Genomic DNA, 20,372 nt, shown 5'->3' on the forward strand with positions numbered 1-20,372 from the left:
TCAGGAAAAACTAGAGCAGGTCCATTTGGTATTGGTGGGATTAGAACCCTTGACTCCCATGCTGCAAAGCACCAGTGCTTCCCTCTGGGCTACCATGCTGCTCACAAAGTAATCTTTGCTGACGTCATTGATATTACTACCAGCACCAGGAAGATCCCGAAAAACTATAGAAATTCTATTTACAATTTCTCATTGTGGGATAAGAACCCTGGATTCACACGCTGCAAAGCACGAATACTTTCCACTGGGCTACCGTGCTGCTCAGAAAATAGTCTTTGGCAAACTCATTGATATTACTACCAGCATCTATGGGAAGATCAGGTCCATTTGCAATTTCCTATGGTGAGATTTGAACCAATGACTCACACGCTCCAAAGAACCAGTCCTTTCCACTGGGCCACCAACAGGTCATGAAAAAGAAGAGCAGGTTTCATTTGAGGTTTCTGAATTCATTTTCTAAGATGTGCCTGAGAGGAGGAATCTCATTGACCTCATTCCAAGACCTCAAATGAAACCTGCTCTTCCTTTTCATGACCTGTTTGGTGGGCAGTGATAGGCATATCGATGACCTAGCCACCAGGTAATTCTCAGGTAGCACGGTGGCAAAGTGCTTTGCTCACTTACCTTTTAACGCTTGGGTCCTTAGTTCAATTCTGAATGAGATCTGAGTAATTCGGCCTCTCAGTTGTACTTTAGAAATTGCAAATGGACCTGTTCTAGTTTTTCCTGATCTTCCCATTGGTGCTGGAAGCAATATCTATGACTTCACCAGAGGTTATCTTCTGAGCTGCACGATAGCCTAGCGGAACGGACTGGTGCTTTGCAGCATTGAAGTTCAGAGTTCTAATCCCACCATGGGAAATTCCAAATGGAACTGTTCTAGTGTTTCCTGATCTTCCTGGTGCTGGTAGTACAATATATGACTTCACCAAAGGTTATCTTCTGAGCAGTACGGTAGCCCAGTGGAAAGGACTGGCGCTTTGCGGCATGTGAGTCCAGGGTTCTAATCCCACCATGGATGACATCTGCAAGGAGCTTGTATGTTCTCCCCGTGCTCAGGTGGTGTGCCACCCATTCTCTAAAGACATACAAGTGCTGTGGCTAATGATGTGTCACCTGAGCAGCATCCAGGAGGGCTGCTTGCCTGTCCCCCTTTTGGGCAAGTATCCTGAGTGGATAAATGTTCTGACACATAGCAACAAACTGACTGTTATATATGCAGCTCAGCCTAGCTGAGCTGTGAATAGTCCTTTTTGCACTTAGTAAAATTTTTCACCTTTTCTTCCCTCTCATTTCCCTAAATCCTGATATTCCATTTGTCTTCAGAAACACAGGATAGTTACTTGACAGAGGTAACACCACAGTACTTGTATCACTGTTCCCTACCTGTATGTCTTTACATCATGTGTGGCACACCACCTGAGCACGGGGAGAACATACAAACTCCTTGCAGATGTCATCCATGGAGGGATTAGAACCCTGGACTCCCATGCCACAAAGCACCAGTCCTTTCCACTGAGCTACCATGCTGCTCATAAAGTAACATTTTCAGAAGTCATTGATATTGATACCAGCACCAGGAAAAACTAGAGCAGGTCCATTTGGTATTTCCCATGGTGGGATTAGAACCATGGACTCACATGCTGCAAAGAACCATTCCTTTCCTTTCATTGATATTACTACCAGCACATATGGAAAGATCCAGAAAAACTAGATAACATCCATTTGGTATTTTCCATGGTGGGATTAGAACCTTGAACTTGCATGCTGTAAAGCACCAGGCCTTTCCACTGAGCCACCGTGCTGCTCAGAAGTTAAACTTTGGCAAAGTCATTGATATTACTACCAGCACGAATGGGAAGATCAGGAAAAACTAGAGCTGGTCTACTGCAAATTTTACATAGCGGGATTTGAATCCTGGATTCCCATTCTTCAAAAAAAAAATCAGTATTTTCCACTGGGCCACTGTGCTGCTAGGAAGACATCATATGGCAAAGTCATTGATATTACTACCAGCACCATTGTGAAGATGAGGAAAAACTAGAGGCGGTCCACTTGCAACTTCCCATGGTGGGATTTGAACCCTGCAAAGCAGCCGTGACTTCCACTGGGCCACTGTGCTGCTCAGAAAATAACCTTTGGGAAAGTCATTGATATTACTACCAGCACCAGGAAGATGAGGAAAAACTAGACCAGGTCCATTTGGTATTTCCCATGGTGGGATTTGAACCCTTGACTCACATGCTGCAAATCACCAGTGCTTTCCACTGGGCTACAGTGCTGCTCAGAAGCAAAATCTTTGCCGACGTCATTGATATTACTACCAGCACCAATGGGAAGATCAGGAAAAAAGTGGAGCAGGTCCATTTGCAATTTCTAAAGTACAATAGAGAGGTAAAATAACTCCGACCTCAGTCAGAATTGAACTTAGAACCCCAGCGTTGAAAGGTAATCAAGCTAACCACTGAGCTACCATGCTGCCTGGGAATTCCCTGATGGCTAGCTCATCAATATGTATATCAGTGCCCACTAACAGGTCAGGAAAAGCTAGAGAAGGTCCAATTGCAATTTCTAAAGTGGACCTGTGAGGGGGAATTACTCCAACTTCATTCAGAGTAGAACTAAGGATCCAAGCATTGAAAGGTAAGGGAACTAATCACTGAGTGTTAAATATGAATTATTGGTTATTCATTTATTACACTCAATTCTTTACTGAGCACATTGACTTTTGCTGACTGTCACGATAATGTAAAAATGTCCTAATATCAGATTAGTTCTAGAAGGTATCATGGCACAGACACACGCTGCAGATTCGACCCTTCTTTTCTCTGCCAGAAACACAGTGGAATTCAAGCCGCTCGTTTCCCCTCCTTCCCCCAGGAATGTCTTGCATTCTTTGCAGTTCTTTGAATTGAATTTGAATTCTTTGAATTCTTTGCATTTTTTGAAGCAAAAACGTAAAAAGTAGAAAAGAGGAGTGCATTTCCTAACTTAGCCCACTCAGTGATGTCACGACGAGAGAGCTTATCTTAACCCTGCTGAGTTATATGTGTGTCTTTTGTCCGGGGTCTAGCTGTTAAACAGAGGGGTGGTATGCATCTAGATATATGGTCATCCTTCTCCTCCACAGCACACGGCCAGCCATGAGATAACATGACATAACGACATGTAAGTGTTCTTTTCAACGATAATCCCATTTTATTTGTTATTATACTGTACATATGAAATTTGTCTCCTTTATAATATCTTTTTATGCTTTGTAAACACTGCCTAACTTTTTTTTGGAGTAAAATATAAAATTACTAGCTGTCTCTCCATGCTCTATAACAAACTGTCGCGTCCTCTGAGGCGAATTACGCTACTGATTCGGGTTGGCTCCAGACCCGTTAATACTTGGAAAATCGGAGCTGGTGGCAGCGGAATTGTCCTGTGCTTTTGGGAGACTTTGTAGCGACCGGCGGCATTAATAATTATTGTTCCCGCCTGAGTGGGAGTAGTTATATCGCCCTTGCTGCAGTGTGCCCATTAGCCAGTACAAAGTAAGTCGCCTTTCTGGCGACTAATTATCCTAGGTGCAGTACCCTGACTGACCTGAGGGTAAGTGGGCGCCAGAGAGCTGCAAGTTCCAAACTGGAGGTGGGATATAAATAAATCCCCTTCAGAAAGAACCATAGGCAACTAAACAACCCCAGTTTGTGACAAATTGGTGTGAGCGGTGGGACCCCTGACATATTGGTGACAGCGCGGTGGGATCCCTGACATATACGGTGGGATTCGTGGCACTGGCATTACATGTATTGCTGCTGTATATTTAGCTCAGAGTGAAAGTTAACACCACATAGAGAGAACCCGTGCTCTATGGTATATATATATATATATCTATCTATCTATCTACGACTCACAGGAAGGAGGGGCTCTCTAGCTCTTGGGGTCTCTTCACTGTCTGCGGACTACACACGACACACAGACTTCAGACGGAATGGACAGCTGGTATGTGAGTTCGCCATGTGCTTCTTGATGGCTTCTACCATGCTTTTTACAAAGACAGACGCCATTTACCATTCAGAATCTCAGGACAGATGGGGAACAAACTTTGATAAGGACAGTCTCTTTGTAACTATTTCACCTATTTTATGTTTTGCTGCAATGATGCTTTTTGGTGGACAATCCAATAAATCACTACATTTTTTATAAGAAATATCATGATATTTTCTTTAAAGTATCGCATCTGGTAAAGAGTCCTGAATAATTAAATATACGCAATAAGTATTTTTAACACTGAGCCACCATAGCATTACCTGATGGCTAGGTCATCAATATGTCGATCAGTGCCCACCGACAGGTAATGAAAAGGAAGAGCAGGTTCCCTTGTGGTCTCTGATTTCATTTTCTAATGTGTCTGAGAGGAGGAATCTCATTGACCTCAGTCAGAGTAGAACTAAGGACCCAAGTGTAGGAAGAAAATGGAGGTAACCACTGAGCCACGTGCTGCCTGACAGCTTATTTCTGGCCAGATCATCAATAGGATTCGCAGCATTTATAGGAAGGTGAGAAAAAACTAGTGCAGGTCCCATTACAGTCACTGACTACAATTTCTAAAATACACCTTAGAGGAGGAATCTCATTGTCCTCAGTCAGAGCTGAACCCAGGACACCAGCAGTGCTAACCACTGCACCATCATGCTGCCCGAGTGCTAACCTCTGGGTAAGTCATCTATATCACTCCCGGCACCTATGGGAAGGTCGGGAAAAATAGACATAGCTGCCCAACACATCTAACCAATCTGTTCATTGATTTCAATTTCTAAAGTGAGGTACTGGCACCTGCTCAGGGTCGGAGCGTGATCTGCTGCAGAGCATTGTGGGAGAAGTGGTTTCATACAAATCTTCAGCTGTAAACACTACATCTCCCACAATGCAATGCTGCAGAGTGCCGCACATGACAGGAGCCCAGCGGGGCGGTTGGTATTGCCCCGGTCTGCAGCTTTGGGTGTGACTGGAGTAAGAGATATGATGCTGCACATGTCTATGACAGGAGACTGTGACAATATGGCGGCCAACACACGTCGTACTCCAATGTGTCCGCGGGCGACAACCCTGACACCTACGTGCTGAGCTGGAAGCGGACGAAGTTCTTGATGTTGTAGAAAATTCCTTTCCCCTCCTCGATGGCGTTCCTGAAAGACATGGAAATCAGTTCACGGACAGCAGAGACCCTGAATATGGCGGGTCAGAGACCCTGATTGTGGTTGGTCAGAGACGCTGAACATGGCGGCGGTGGGGCAGAGACCCTGAATGTGGCGGGTCAGAGTCCCTGAACGTGGTGGCAGCAGGGCAGAGACTCTGAACATGGCGGCAGTGGGGTAGAGACCTTGAAAGTGGCAGGACAGAGACCGTGACTCGTCTACCCTGCGCAGCCCTCCCTTTTAACCCTTGGATCAGTCTACCCCTGGCAGCGCTCCCTCGGATCAGTCTACCCCGGGCAGCGCTCCCTCGGATCAGTCTACACCAGGCAGCGCTCCCTCGGATTAGTCTTCCCTGCGCAGCGCTCCCTCGGATCATCCTACACCGGGCAGCGCTCCCTCGGATCAGTCTACCCCGGGCAGCGCTCCCTCGGATCAGCCTACCCCGGGCAGCGCTCCCTCGGATCAGCCTACCCCGGGCAGCGCTCCCTCGGATCAGCCTACCCCGGGCAGCGTTCCCTCGGATCAGCCTACCCCGGGCAGCGCTCCCTCGGATCAGCCTACCCCGGGCAGCGTTCCCTCGGATCAGCCTACCCTGGGCAGCGCTCCCTCGGATCAGCCTACCCCGGGCAGCGCTCCCTCGGATCAGCCTACCCCGGGCAGCGCTCCCTCGGATCAGCCTACCCCGGGCAGCGCTCCCTCGGATCAGCCTACCCCGGGCAGCGCTCCCTCGGATCAGCCTACCCCGGGCAGCGCTCCCTCGGATCAGCCTACCCCGGGCAGCATTCCCTCGGATCAGTCTACCCCGAGCAGCGCTCCCTCGGATCAGTCTACCCCGGGCAGCGTTCCCTCGGATCAGTCTACCCCGGGCAGCGCTCCCTCGGCTCAGTCTACCCCGGGCAGCGCTCCCTCGGATCAGTCTACCCCGGGCAGCGCTCCCTCGGATCAGTCTACCCCGGGCAGCGCTCCCTCAGATCAGTCTACCCCGGGCAGCGCTCCCTCGGATCAGTCTACCCCGGGCAGCGCTCCCTCGGCTCAGTCTACCCCGGGCAGCGCTCCCTCGGCTCAGTCTACCCCGGGCAGCGCTCCCTCGGATCAGTCTACAGCGGGCAGCGCGCCACCGGCTCAGTCTTCCCTGCGCAGCGCACCCTCGGCTCAGTCTGCCCTGCGCAGTGCACCCTCGGCTCAGTCTATGATGTTTGTCATGCAATGCGCCCCTCTCTGAGAGGCCGTACGTTGTGCATCCGGTTCTGCTTTATTACTACTCATCTGTGGAGTGTGAAGCTTCTGCCCTATCAGGCTGCGGCTCTGCACCTCCTTGCTTTACATTGCAGGTCACACATCTGTGCAGTATAGCTGGACTGGTGGTGAAGAAAGATCTGGTGACGCACACGATGGTCGGGGGCCGCTGCAGCGGTAATGTCACCTGTGGCCGACGGCTATTTGCCAGGAGACAGCAGGATCCTTTCGTCATCTCTATACATACGGATTTGGCGGTGCGGGACGAGGGGGTGCTGTGCCCAGTCACCCGCTACACACTTCCACTGCTGCCACTAATGCGGCCTAATGGTGCAGAAACATTACATGTGTCAGCCGCTGACAGCAAACACTGCAGGATGACTACCCCCATCATCTCATAGCGGCATAACGACTACTGGAGATTAAAGGGCAGTCACCTCTTGTACAGAAAGTAGTCATCAGAATCTGGAAAGTTCTGAAACTTTTTATGGACTTCACAGAGTTTGTCTCCAGATCTCTGTTTGCTGTCAGTGAAAGACTGGACGCCATCTTGTGTTCAGAGCTGAAGTGTTGTGACAATGTGTCAGGCTCCTGGGTTATTTACTCACATGATAGTAGAGAAGTCGTCGTCCACCAGGATCATGTCCGCCGCCTCCTTACTGACGTCTGTGCCGGTTTTTCCCATTGCGACGCCAATGTCGGCCGACTTGAGAGCGACTGCATCATTTACACCATCCCCCGTCATACCCACAATGGCTCCGGTGTGCTGCAGAGCCTGGAGGGGTGCGCCACAAGACAAGCAGCAGAGTTACTACACAGCCGGACAGATGGGGGGTGACAGCGGCCGCCAGATTATACAGCGGAGCGCAGAGGATCAGCACGGGTATCGGCGCGGGGGCCGCGTTACCTTGATGATTTTCAGCTTGTGCTTGGGGCTGGTTCTGTAGAAGACGGACACCTGGAAGATCCAAAACCAGAAGTCAGAACCCAAATCACCCACCAGCTGCAGCCCCCCAGAAAGAAGACGGAAAGCGGACCTTAGTGACCACCGACGGCAGCGCCGACTCATCCAGAGCGTCCAGCTCCTCCCCCGAGATCGCCGTCAGGTGTCCGTTAGTCAGACCGATGCTCCTGCCTGAGAGACACGGGGCGTAAGTGCGGGGGGAGGTCTAGAGGGGCACTGTACCCAGGGGGAGCACTCACTGCTATCCTCCAATCACCTCCAGAGCTGCAGTCACTATTCTACTGTTACATCGTGTCTTATCCTCCAGTCACCTCCAGAGCTGCAGTCACTATTCTGCTGTTACATCTTATCCTCCAGGTCTTTTATTAAATAAAATACTTTACATGACAATAACTAAGATACATTACAAATAAAACACAACAGAACAAAACATAAGAACAAAGCTCCAATCAGACGACAACAAACGACGAAAATCACAAAGAAATAAACCAGAAATGGAACCAAAATGGAGAAAGCTCATGATCTACAAATCAGGGACGAGAAAGAAAAATTCCAATAAAAATAAAGAAAGCAAAACTAAAAGACAACAAACAAAATACTCATAACTACATGAATACCCCTGTAAAAATTTTACATAATAAATAGTATAAAATCATATAAGACCCCCGGCCCAGCTTCATTCATACTACTATATACAACCCCAACTACATTCACACCGTCCTATATACAATATTATATATAATATATACACTATAAACACATTATAATAAACCAAATATTATACAACACCGCAAACACAACAAAACCCTACTGGTTCCCCTGCCTTACCTTACAGCCACCCCCTTACACCACCACATTCACCCCACCACAAACCTAAATACAATACAGTGTACAAGATTAACATTTGATTTTTTTTTTTATTTTTTTTTAAATATATATATATATATATCTATACACACACACACACACACACACACACACACACACACACACACACCTACTCTAACTATCCCGCCACCCCTGATCCAGCCCTGGCCACAAAGTTCAGGAATTATCCGAGCTAGGATCAGGCCCCAAAGTTTTTCCCCAGGCAAGGCCTGGGCCAGGCCAGATCAGTCTCTTATCACCGCCGTTGAACCCCCCAATCCCCCCACCCAACCTAACTAAGACCCTCTATTATACACACTATATACAATATATACAATACACTATATACAACATATACATAAACCAACATCACAGAACACAACCTACCTACTCACCACCCAAGGCTCAAGTTCGATGCCTGCAAACCTTCTATTCAGGGAACAGAAATACAAAACAAAAACCTAGGGTGTAAAGATATCAGCCCACCACCAGGATATAGGAGCACTAACGGACTAAGGCACCCCGAAGGAGAAACCCCTCCAGAGATGGGCCGCCCTCCGGGCACCCAGTCTTTCGCACTCCAGAGAACGCACCTTCACCAGGGCACCTAGGATGCTGCTACAAACTTCATCTACACGGAGGATTTTACTCTGCGTCGTAACTAAAACTCGTGCGTTCCACGTGAAGTACCTGACCACTGCGCTGACTAAGAATAAAGTGGCTCGGTCCCTTCTCCCGAGGTCTCTGAACGCTCCATAGGCCCACTCGGCATAGGACAGAGTGACCAGCCGCGGCCAACCAATGGAAGCGCCCACCCTGTTGTACACCTCTGTATTAAAGGGACAATGAAGCAGGAAGTGCTTCATGCTTTCCAGCATGGTAGCGCAAGCCTCACGGGGACAATTCCTGTCCACGGAGCTCCTGTGCTTCAAATTGTCCCTCACATACAACTTACCATGGAAGCAGCGCCAAGTCAAGTCCCAATACTTCTTGGGGATCCTGCTAGAATTTAACAAACTTAACCCAACCTCTAGATCCCGACTCGGGCAGTCCTTGAGGACCAGTGGTCTCTGAAAATGCGAAAGCAAGACCCGCATGTCGAGGAGTTTCCTCGGGAGGGACCTAACTTCCCACATTCCCAGACCCCACCGGTGCATCATCTTCAGAACCGGGGTAACATAAGCCGGGAGATGCCCGTGCGGTGTGCGAAGATCCTTCAATCTTCCCCCTGTCTCCCATTCCTGGAAGAAAGGCTGAAACCATCCCTTGCAGGAGAATACCCACGGAGGAGCCCTCTCTTTCCAGAGGTTTGCCACGTTAACTTTCAAAAAGGTGTTCACTAGGAACACCACGGGGTTTACCATATTCAACCCCCCTAGTCTCCTCGTGCGATAAGTGACCTCCCGTTTGACTAGGTTTAGTCTATTCCCCCATAACATCTGGAAGAACAGACTGTAGACCCGTGTCCAGAGAGGCTCCGGCAAGACACAGACGCTGCCCAGGTAGATTAGCAAGGGGAGCAGGAAAGCTTTGCACAGGTCAACCCTTTCCCTCAGGGTCAAAGACCAACCCTTCCATTGGTCCACTCTTTGGGCGACACCTTTGATTCTGCCTTCCCAGTTTTTCATGGGGTAATCACCCTGGCCAAATTCGATGCCTAGGACTTTGGCATGTTCTTGGGGTTCGGGGAGGGTGTCCGGAAGATCAAACGTGGGATCCCCGCCTCCCAGCCAGAGACTCTCACACTTGTCCTGGTTGACCTTGGACCCGGATGCCTCCGAGTAGCTCACCACTTCTGACATCACCACCATCGCCTCCTCTTGCGAAGAAACAAAAACGGTAACGTCGTCCGCGTAGGCCACTACCCTCAGGATAGCCTCTGGCACCAAACCGCCCATCCCCACCCCCGCCAACGGTCCACAATCAACCCTTCTGAGGAAGGGATCGATCGCAAACGCGTAAAGCAAAGGGCTAAGAGGGCAGCCCTGGCGGACACCAGATCCCACCCCGAAAGGTTGTCCAATCCACCCGTTTACCAGAGGGAAAGTCTCAGCCCCTGCGTACAAGGTCTTAAGCCAGTCCACAAACCCTCCAGGCAGACCATACCTCAAAAGAGTGGACCAGAGGTACTCGTGGTCGACCCGATCAAAGGCTTTTGCCTGATCCAGGGTCAGCAAGAACCCCTTCCAAAGGCCCGCCCTGCCCCGCTCCACGGCCTCTCGGACACCCAGAACAGCACTGAAAGTGCTACGGCCAGGAACGCAACAGTGCTGGGCCTCCGAAAGGAGCCGCGGTGCAAACTTCACCAGCCTGTTGAAGAGTGTCTTAGCCAAAACCTTCCTGTCACACATTGAGAAGTGATATGGGACGCCTATTCTCAATGCGTGACGGATCCTTACCCTTTGACAAAATGATCAAAGCCGACCTCCTTAATGATCTCGGCAGAGTGCCCGAGGAGAGACACTCATTAAACACCTGAGTCAAGAGGGGGACCAAGGAGTCCCTAAAGGTCTTAAAGAACTCGGATGTTAAGCCATCCGGACCTGGCGATTTTTTGGGCCGGAGCCCATCGATCGCCAGTCTCACTTCCTCTTCTTTGATCGCTTCTGCCAAACCGCCTAGCGAGAGGTCAGCCCCTGGCTCAGGAACAGCTTCAGCCAGGAAAGCCGACATCCTGTCACGATCCAGTTCCTTCCTTCCCAAGAGGTGCGAGTAGTATGAACTGACGACCTCCAAGATCCCTGATCTGGACCTTCTCAGGGATCCCGTACTGTCCATCAGCCCTGTCACTATCTTACTATTCACTGACATCTTGCAGCTTCTGTAAGGGTCGGGCGAGTAGTACTTCCCGTAGTCCCTCTCAAAAACCAAAGATGCGTGCCTATCGTACTGACACCTCTTTAGCAAGGATTTCACACTGGAGATCGCCTTGCGGCTACCCCCAGTCGAGACAAGATGCTCGAGTTTCCTCCTCAGGCTCTGATACAGGCGATCCCGGTTCAGGCTTCTGAGGTTCGAGAGTTGCCGGAAGAATCTCGCCACCCGATGTTTGAACATCTCCCACCACTCAGACTTAGTGTTACTTAGGCCCAGCAGCGGTACCTGGCTCTGAAGAAATTCCTCAAAGGACCGTCTTACAGCTTCTTCCTCAAGGAGTGACGAATTCAGCTTCCAATAACCTCTTCCCATCCGAGGAGTCTCTGTAACGCTCAGAGAAAACATAATCAAACAGTGATCGGAGAATTCCACCTCCACAACCGACAACGGCGAGGAAACAGCCTCCTCCTTCAAATAAAACCTGTCTAACCTAGACCTGCACTGACTACCTCTAAAAAAGGTGAACCCCGCGTGGCCTGTGTTGTGCCGGATGTGGACATCCACCAGGCGTGCCTCACTTACTATCCTATTTAGCGGGACGCAATCGTAAGCCAGCCGGTCTCCGGAACCTCCTCTATCACAGGGTCTCGTGACGTTGTTGAAATCCCCTCCAAAGACCACCTGCCGACTCGAAAATAAGTAAGGATTGATCTTCATGAAGAGACACTTGCGGTCCCACTTGGACTGGGGACCGTAGATGTTAATGAGCCGAAGCTCCTGACCCCCCATTGAGACATCTAGGATCAAGCATCTCCCCATTTCTAACTCGATCAAACGTCTGCATTCAACCGCTGCGGTCTTACAAAGGACCGCCACCCCGCTATACGGCTCGGCCGCAAGAGACCAGTAGGAGGGCCCGTGCCTCCACTCCCGCCTTGCTTTATGCATGGTTGATAGGTCGGTCAACCTGGTCTCCTGCAAAAACAAAATGTCGGCGTCAAGTTGGCAGAGAAAATGAAAGGCCGTGTACCTTGCCGCTTCTGACTTTATGCTGGCAACATTAATGGTTGCCAGCGTCAATGGGGTGGGTGCCATCATGATTGATTGAATTAGATAGCCTTTTTCTTCCCACCCCCAACAGTTTCACCCTCTTCCTCTGACAATGATTAGTTTTTAGTGCGCTTAAGACAAACAGACTCATCCATTCTCTCCTTACATACACTCTGGCCCTTGTCTGGCGGTCCTGAGTTAGTCCCCCCCCCAGAAGGCTTTGTATTTGCCCCCTGAGAAGAAGACCCTGCGACCTCCTGAGCCCCAAGAACGTTGTCCGCAACCTCCGGCCCCGGGTCCCCATCGCCCCCCTCTGGAGGGGAGTCCTGGAGGGCCCGGAACCGGTTAGAGAGATCCACCAGAGGGGGGCGGCTGGACCTTCCAATGGCACCTGGATCAGGGCTACGGAGTCAGAGGGGTCGCACTCCAAGGAGGAGGCTTGAGGCCCGGACCCCCTCTTATCCTTAGTTGTTTTCCTGTTACCCTTTTTCTTTTGCTATGACCACTCGCCCTCTCCCTCATCCAGACTGTCACCGGATGAAGGTTCCTGGACAGACATGGCGTCCTTTTGCTCCTCCCTTTCAAGTCTCTTGACTTCCTCGTTTAATTCGCCGTCTTTAGGATCCTCAGCTGCAAGTGAAGCACCCGGGTCATTACTCCCTGCCCCGTTCCCATGGCGCTGCTCCTGCCGCCTGATATTGGATGGCAGCAGCCTGCTCCTCACCGGTTCCCTGCCTCCTCTGGTCCCTTCACCGGTCTGCCTCTACTGGTCCCTTCACCGGCGAGATTAGTCCCGGCTTTCGCCTGTCCCGCACTCGCCGCTTTCAGGACCGTATTGGCAAAGGAACGCGGACAGCGACTGAACGGGTGACCGAGGTCACCACACAAGTTACACCTAATCCTGCCACAGGTAGCAGCAAGATGGCCGAGGTCCCCACACAGTGCGCATTTCTGGGTGGTACACTGCGCACTGAAGTGTGTGGGGCTGCCGCACCTGTGACAGACCTTAGGCTGCCCCCGGTAGAAAATCAAGATCCTGTCCCTCCCCAAAAATGTTGAGGAAGGGATATGGGTAACGGTGTTTCCTGAAACCTTCAATTTCACCATGAAGGTCCAGGCTCCTGACCAGATACCATGCTCGTCGAGGGTCTTTTCAGGAATACCGACAATGTCGCCGTATCGTCCAACCCATGTGGAGATGTCGACACAGGAAAGTGACTCGTTACTGGTCAAAACGGTCACCTTCCTGACCGAATTCTGGCGGTATATTGCTACAGTGTGGAAACCCTGCCATTCGGGACGACCCCGAGCCAGCTCATGGCGAGACCAGAAAAGCTCAAGGCCCTCCGGTCTCACGAAGCTGACATCGAAGTAGGAGGTCCCATAGGGATGGATCAAGGCGAAGATGTCATATGCCACGAAGCCCATCCCCAGCAGGAGCTCAGCAACCTTTGACCGATCAGGACAGGCATCCTTGCTTACCCACTGGAGACGGGCCACGTTCCTACGGTTACTCCTCTGCCCCGGTGTCGGCAGAGACCAGACAGTCTCTGCCCCTCTATCTCGGAAGGCGGAAAGACCGTGTCTCTCTATCCAGAAAGACAGATCAACCTCCCTCCCCTCTACATTGATAGAACTCTCCCCTTTCCTCAGGGCATCCAGGAAGCGCTGTTGCAAGTCACCATCCTCAGGGTCACCAGACAAGGGCGCACTACTACCCCCAGCAGTGACAGCTCCTGAATAGCTTGGGGCTGAAGACCCCGCCACCGCTGGGGGGGGGGGCAGCGGGACCACTACCTGCTTCCCCTCCACCAACACCAGTAAAGCTCTCCTCATTCACTCCGCCACTACTCCCATCATTGGCAACGTCACTACTCCCACCATTCACTCCACCACTACTCCCACCATTCACTCCACCACTACTCCCACCATTCACTCCACCACTACTCCCACCATTCACTCCACCACTACTCCCACCATTCACTCCACCACTACTCCCATCATTCACTCCACCATTCACTCCACCACTACTCCCATCATTCACTCCACCACTACTCCCACCATTCACTCCACCACTACTCCCATCATTCACTCCACCACTACTCCCACCATTCACTCCACCACTACTCCCAACATTCCCGTTACCATTGCCACCACTTCCCGTCACTTTATTACCAGTATTGTCACCACCATTTTTCCCAGTGTTCTCTGCACCTTCCACAGTAACATCCATTCCTTCCTCACTTGTGTCTGGCTTCTCTGCACTCACACTTGCTGGACCGGGGGAGGGGTGCAGCACCACACCCGTTTTCCCTTGATTTGGGCTCTGTTGTGTCTCTGGAGCACCTTGCCCCCCACTGCAGCAGTTCATATTTTATTATTCTGGGCCCACTGCCTGTTGGGGGGCGCCGCCTGCCCCGCACCCACAGACTTCGGGGTCCTGGTGTCACGTTTGGGTGCTGGAGCACTTTGTCCCCCCATCGCAGCAGGGCGCCCAGTGTTCCCTGCAGATGATTTGTCCTGCTTTTTTTGTCCTTTTTGGACTCGCTGCTCTCCTGTCGCAGCCGCATGCCTCTTCTCTGTTGAGGCGCACTGCGCCCCTGTCACAACAGTGCGCCCCCCTTTCGCCGCACCAAGTTTCTCGGACCTGCCCCCCACAGCCCCGGCGTCGGCCGGCTCAGCCGTAGTGAGCAGGGATGGAGTCTGTCCACACCGTCCCCCTTTCGCAACGGCGTGAACATCCCCCTCGCCCCCCTCAGCCCCGGTGATAACCGGCTTAGCCGCAGAGGGCAGGGAGGGAAACTCCTCGGGGTCCCCTATGTCCGGCGCCATGGGTACCTCCACAGCCTCGCCCCCTGCACTGTTCCCCGCACAGACGGCAGCACCGCCGGACGTCCTCCTCCTCTCCCCACCTTGCCTATGCCCCAGACCCACTGCAGAGCCCGTGCCTTTAGGTTTGGTGGTTTACACAGGAGGTGGTAGGTGTAACATCATCCATCAGTACATATCTGTAACTCACCACCTCCCGTGCGGTCTCCTTCGTTGTCTTCTTCCTCTTGTTTCCTCTGCTGGCTCGTCCTCACCAAAGGAAAAACGGTCCAGGTTCACTGGAGACTCCAGCTCTCTGATCTCCTGTAGCAGACCGCCCTCCTCCTCTTCCTCCGCTGACACTGCAGCCTGTGCTGTCGGAGTCATCTGCCGTGCCGGGAGGCCGCTTCCCTGTTGTCGGCTCTGCGACTCACTCTCCCGGCTGGTTCCAGCTTGTAGGACTCCAGTCACAACCACATCAGCCTCCTCCTCGTCGCTTAGGACGCCGGCTGGCGGTTCTCCTGAGGTATTTAACCCCTTCATTTCTGAGAACCGCCGCTGGTTCTTAAACCTCTCCAGGAAGGGACCTGCACTTTTCTCAATCCCCTCCCGGAGGAGCACTAACCGGGCCACCTCATCTCTGAGGGCTCTGAACCTCTGGGAGGTCACGGGTTTCTCCTTGTTAGAGGCTCGGGTGTTCAGGACCCGAGCCACCCGCAGCTCCTCCTTCAACCCGGTCAGTGCTTTGCCGGCGTCCTCATACTCACGTAGCATGGCGACCACTCGGGAGGAGAAGGTAATTGTGGACTCACCGGAGCTCCTCTCCCCCCAGGATGTTCCTGGGCTCTCCTTCCTGGGGCCTGGGGTGCCCCTGTCTCCCTCTCTGGGCGGACGATGAGCCGTCTCAGGGTTGGAGTAGGTGGGTATGTTTCTTCTCACCCGTCCCGACGACCTCAGTCCCTCTTGGGCCGGTTGCTGCTGCTGCTCTCTGTCCCCCGCCAGCACAGACGGGGGAACAGAAGCCTGGGAAGCCATGCCGGCCTCCCAGGAAGCCTGCCTCTCCCTGGGGAGAAGAGAGGCAGACTCTGGGCCTCCTGCTGGAAGTGCTGGAGCTCACGAGACAGGTGCTGCTCCTAGCAGGGTGTGACTGATTGTGGGCACCTATCCTCCAGTCACCTCCAGAGCTGCAGTCACTATTCTGATGCTACATTGTGTCTTATCCTCCAGTCACTTCCAGAGCTGCACTCATGATTCTGCTGTTACATCCTGTCTTATCCTCCAGTCACCTCCAGAGCTGCACTCACTATTCTGCTGTTACATCGTGTCTCATCCTCCAGTCACCACCAGAGCTGCACTCACTATTCTGCTGTTGCCGTACTGAATTGTACCTCTGCAGTCTGATAACAGTAGACCAGCAGAGGTTTGGTTGCAGCTTACCAATGGCCTGTGCCGTTTCCAGCGCGTCCCCTGTGATCATCTTCACTGCGACCCCGGAGTCCAGCAGGGTCTGCACGGCGTCGCTCACTCCGCTACGTGGGGGGTCTATTATCCCGATCAGTCCCAGGAAGGTGAGCTTCCCCAGCTCCGCACCGGAGGCCAAAGCCAAGACTGGAAGATGGGAGATGCCATTATAGCACTATGACTCCCATCAGTTTACCTCCTGTGCTGGGGGTCTGTTACAATGTGTCAGTGGTGATCGGATCCCGGGTGGGGGACTCATACCTCGCAGGCCCTGGCTCCCCATAGTCTTCTCCTCCTGCAGGTACTGCGCCCTCTGCTGAGGGGTCAGAGGCAGGGCCATCCCGCTGCTGTTATAGACGGTGCAGTACTGGACCACCTCCTCATACGCGCCCTTCATGAAGTACACCTCCTCCTGGTCCTGGAAGAAAGCGCGTCAGGTAACGGATGGCGGCCGACCAGCTGGGGAGGGGCAGACGATGATTAGCTGGGGGGGCAGCATGCTTTACCTCCATCTTGTCTGCGCACTTCACGGCCATCCACCGCTGCTCCGAGCTGAAGGGAATCTCCTTCTTGCGGATGTAATTCTCGCTGGCGTTTCCGAGGCCCATCTGGAAATGGAGAAGAAAGTGAATGGTGCAAAGAAGAACAGCAGCAGCTACGCACCACTGCGGCAACATGCGTCCAGAGACCACCGTTTACAGTGCCACTGCGACAACAGACGTCTGAAGACCACCATGTATGGCGCCTCTGTGAGAACAGGCGTCCAGAGAACACCGTGTATGGCGCCACTGCAACAGACATCTGGAGACCACCGTATACTGCACCGCTGTGAGAACAGGCATCTAGAGACCACCGTGTACTGCACCTCTGTGAGAACAGGCATCTAGAGACCACCGTGTAAGGCACCTCTGTGAGAACACGCATCTAGAGACCACCGTGTACTGCACCTCTATGAGAACAGACATCTAGAGACCACCATGTAGTGCACCTCTGTGAGAACAGGCATCTAGAGACCACCGTGTACGGCACCTCTATGAGAACAGGCATCTAGAGACCACCGTGTACTGCACCTCTGTGAGAACACGCAGCTAGAGACCACCGTGTACTGCACCTCTGTGATAACAGACATCTAAAGACCACCGTGTACGGCACCTCTGTGAGAACACGCATCTAGAGACCACCGTGTACTGCACCTCTGTGAGAACAGGCATCTAGAGACCACCTTGTACTGCACCTCTGTGAGAACAGGCATCTAGAGACCACCATGTACTGCACCTCTGTGAGAACAGACATCTAGAGACCACCGTGTACTGCACTTCTGTGAGAACAGGTGTACAGAGACCACCGTGTACGGCGCCACTGCGACAACAGACATCTGGAGACCACCGTGTACTGCACGTCTGTGAGAACACGCATCTAGAGACCACCGTGTACTGCACCTCTGTGAGAACACGCATCTAGAGACCACCGTGTACTGCACCTCTATGAGAACAGACATCTAGAGACCACAATGTACTGCACCTCTGTGAGAACAGGCTTCTAGAGACCACCGTGTACTGCACCTCTGTGAGAACACGCAGCTAGAGACCACCGTGTACTGCACCTCTGTGAGAGCAGGCATCTAGAGACCACCGTGTACGGCACCTCTGTGAGAACAGGCATCTAGAGACCACCGTGTACTGCACCTCTGTGAGAACAGGCATCTAGAGACCACCATGTACTGCACCTCTGTGAGAACAGACATCTAGAGACCACCGTGTACTGTACTTCTGTGAGAACAGGCATCTAGAGACCACTGTGTATGGCACCTCTGTGAGAACACGCATCTAGAGACCACCGTGTACTGCACCTCTGTGAGAACATGCATCTAGAGACCACCGGGTACGGCACCTCTGTGAGAACACGCATCTAGAGACCACCGTGTACTGCACCTCTGTGAGAACAGGCATCTAGAGACCACCGTGTACTGCACCTCTGTGAGAACAGACATCTGGAGACCACCGTATACTGCACCTCTGTGAGAACAGGCGTCCAGAGACCACATACGGCACCACTGCGGCAACACGCGTCCAGAGACCACCGTTTACAGTGCCACTGCGACAACAGACATCTGGAGATCACCGTGTACGGCACCTCTGTGAGAACAGGTGTACAGAGACCACCGTGTACGGCGCCACTGCGACAACAGACATCTGGAGACCATCGTGTACTGCACCTCTGTGAGAACAGGCGTCCAGAGACCATCATATACGGCACCACTGCAACAACACGCGTCCAGAGACCACCGTGTACCCTAACCCTAACCCTCTGCGAGAGCACGCGTCCGGAGACCACCCTATATGGAACTTCTGTGAGAACAGGCGTCCAGAAACCACTGCGAGAACGGGCATCCAGGGATCACTGCATATGGCGCCACTATGAGAACGGGCGTCCGGGGATCACCATGTATGGCGCCACTGCGAGAACAGGCGTCGGGGGATCACCGCGTACAGCACCACCACGAGAATGGGCGTCCGGAGACCACCACGTACACCACGAGAATGGGCATCTGTAGAATACGGCGCAGATCACGGCCGCGCGGGATCACTTATCAGACGAAAGTGTCCGGAGGAAAGGTGCGGCACAAGCACGGTGCCAAACTTAGCACATCCTATGCTATCCTTCAACACGTACTACAGGGAATTGTGGGAAAGGAATGACTGAAATGGCTAATAACAGGGAGTAACAGACTGCAGTATCTTGTGCTACAGTCACAGTCCACACTCACAGCGGTGTGTGTAGACCCCCAGCCGTGTCCATTACCACCATGCCTACATGATGTCGCTATGGGGTATGGTGGGCACAGGCCGCAGGCAACTCCAGAGCTGCACTCATAATTCTGCACAGAGCGTGTTTTGATGAATTGCATTCTGGGAAGTGTCCTCTTTATACCAGACTCTGATGTAAGAGAATCTAAGTGCCCCCACATAACAGTGTCCAGCTAAGCTGTTGGGCAGCGTCTTCCATCTTGCTGACTGTTTCCACTAACAAGCAGCAGACTAGGTTGTGTGACATGTATCTGGCGCACGTTAACCGCTTCCTGTCTGGCGACCCTCCATCTCTGGTCTGTGACCACTGACCTCTTACCTTTTTTGCCAGGACCAGCAAGGCACCCTCCGTTGGCTGACCCATGAGCGTGTCCCCCCGGATGATGGCATTGTTGGCGACACAGCCGGCCTGAGCAGAGGAGAGAGCTGATCAATGACATCAGAAGAACCCTCCCAAAAAAATACTCTGTGCTGCTGGGGGCATTCACCAGGATCCTCCCAATGTACACATGCTGAATAACCTAAAGAGCTGTAATACTCTGCCCCCACGGATATCTCACCTCCACCAGTTTTCCTATGGAGACGTTGGAAAATTCCCGCACCATCTCATTTGCTGGCAGTAAGTTGACAGATCCTTTCCCATCGTAGCCGACGCCAGTGACCTGAGGGAGCAGAGGGGATTGTAAAGAAGCAGAGGGGGAGCTCTAGGGGCCGCAGCCACGACGGCCACGAGGGGCCGCTATTTAGGAATGGCAGCTTGTTACCTCCGCGTGCAGCCCGTCCGACGTCACTAATCTGGTGGCCGTCATCTCGTTGGCAGTCAGAGTGCCGGTCTTGTCGGAGCAGATGACGTTGCAGCAACCTGACAGCGAAGAACAAGCGAGTTAGAATGCCGCCACGGTGACTGGAGGGGTCCCTGTGGCCCTCACACCACAATGACAACCGAAAGCTGGGAAATGAAATCCGGTGTTGTCAGGACTCTGAGCCAGGGTGGTGCTGTTGAGGGGCTCTGGGTGAGGGTGGTGTTGTTGAGGGGCTCTGGGTGAGGGTGGCGGTGTTGAGGGGCTCTGGACCATGATAGCGTTGTTGAGGGGCTCTGGGCCAGGTTGTCGTTGTTGAGGGGCTCTCGGCCAGGTTGTCGTTGTTCAGGAGCTCTGGGCCAGGTTGTCTTTGTTC

The 20,372-nt window shown here is 52.5% G+C and overlaps 1 protein-coding gene across 2 annotated transcripts in view; it reads right to left on the reverse strand.

Annotated features, from left to right (window-relative positions):
- ATP2C2 (ATPase secretory pathway Ca2+ transporting 2) overlaps positions 1–20,372 on the reverse strand; it is a 98,757-nt gene that overhangs the window by 16,872 nt on the left and 61,513 nt on the right. For both annotated transcript variants that reach the window (XM_077288882.1, XM_077288883.1), the window contains exons 13-22: positions 19,961–20,058; positions 19,757–19,858; positions 19,516–19,605; positions 16,896–16,997; positions 16,651–16,807; positions 16,366–16,536; positions 7,460–7,557; positions 7,330–7,380; positions 7,031–7,197; positions 5,109–5,177 (exon numbers count right to left, since the gene is read on the reverse strand). In XM_077288882.1, the coding sequence (XP_077144997.1) occupies positions 5,109–5,177; positions 7,031–7,197; positions 7,330–7,380; positions 7,460–7,557; positions 16,366–16,536; positions 16,651–16,807; positions 16,896–16,997; positions 19,516–19,605; positions 19,757–19,858; positions 19,961–20,058 (1,105 nt within the window). The remainder of the gene's footprint in view (positions 1–5,108; positions 5,178–7,030; positions 7,198–7,329; positions 7,381–7,459; positions 7,558–16,365; positions 16,537–16,650; positions 16,808–16,895; positions 16,998–19,515; positions 19,606–19,756; positions 19,859–19,960; positions 20,059–20,372) is intronic.

This window comes from Ranitomeya variabilis, chromosome 2 (assembly GCF_051348905.1).
Source record: "Ranitomeya variabilis isolate aRanVar5 chromosome 2, aRanVar5.hap1, whole genome shotgun sequence".
Classification (NCBI taxonomy): Eukaryota; Metazoa; Chordata; class Amphibia; order Anura; family Dendrobatidae; genus Ranitomeya; species Ranitomeya variabilis.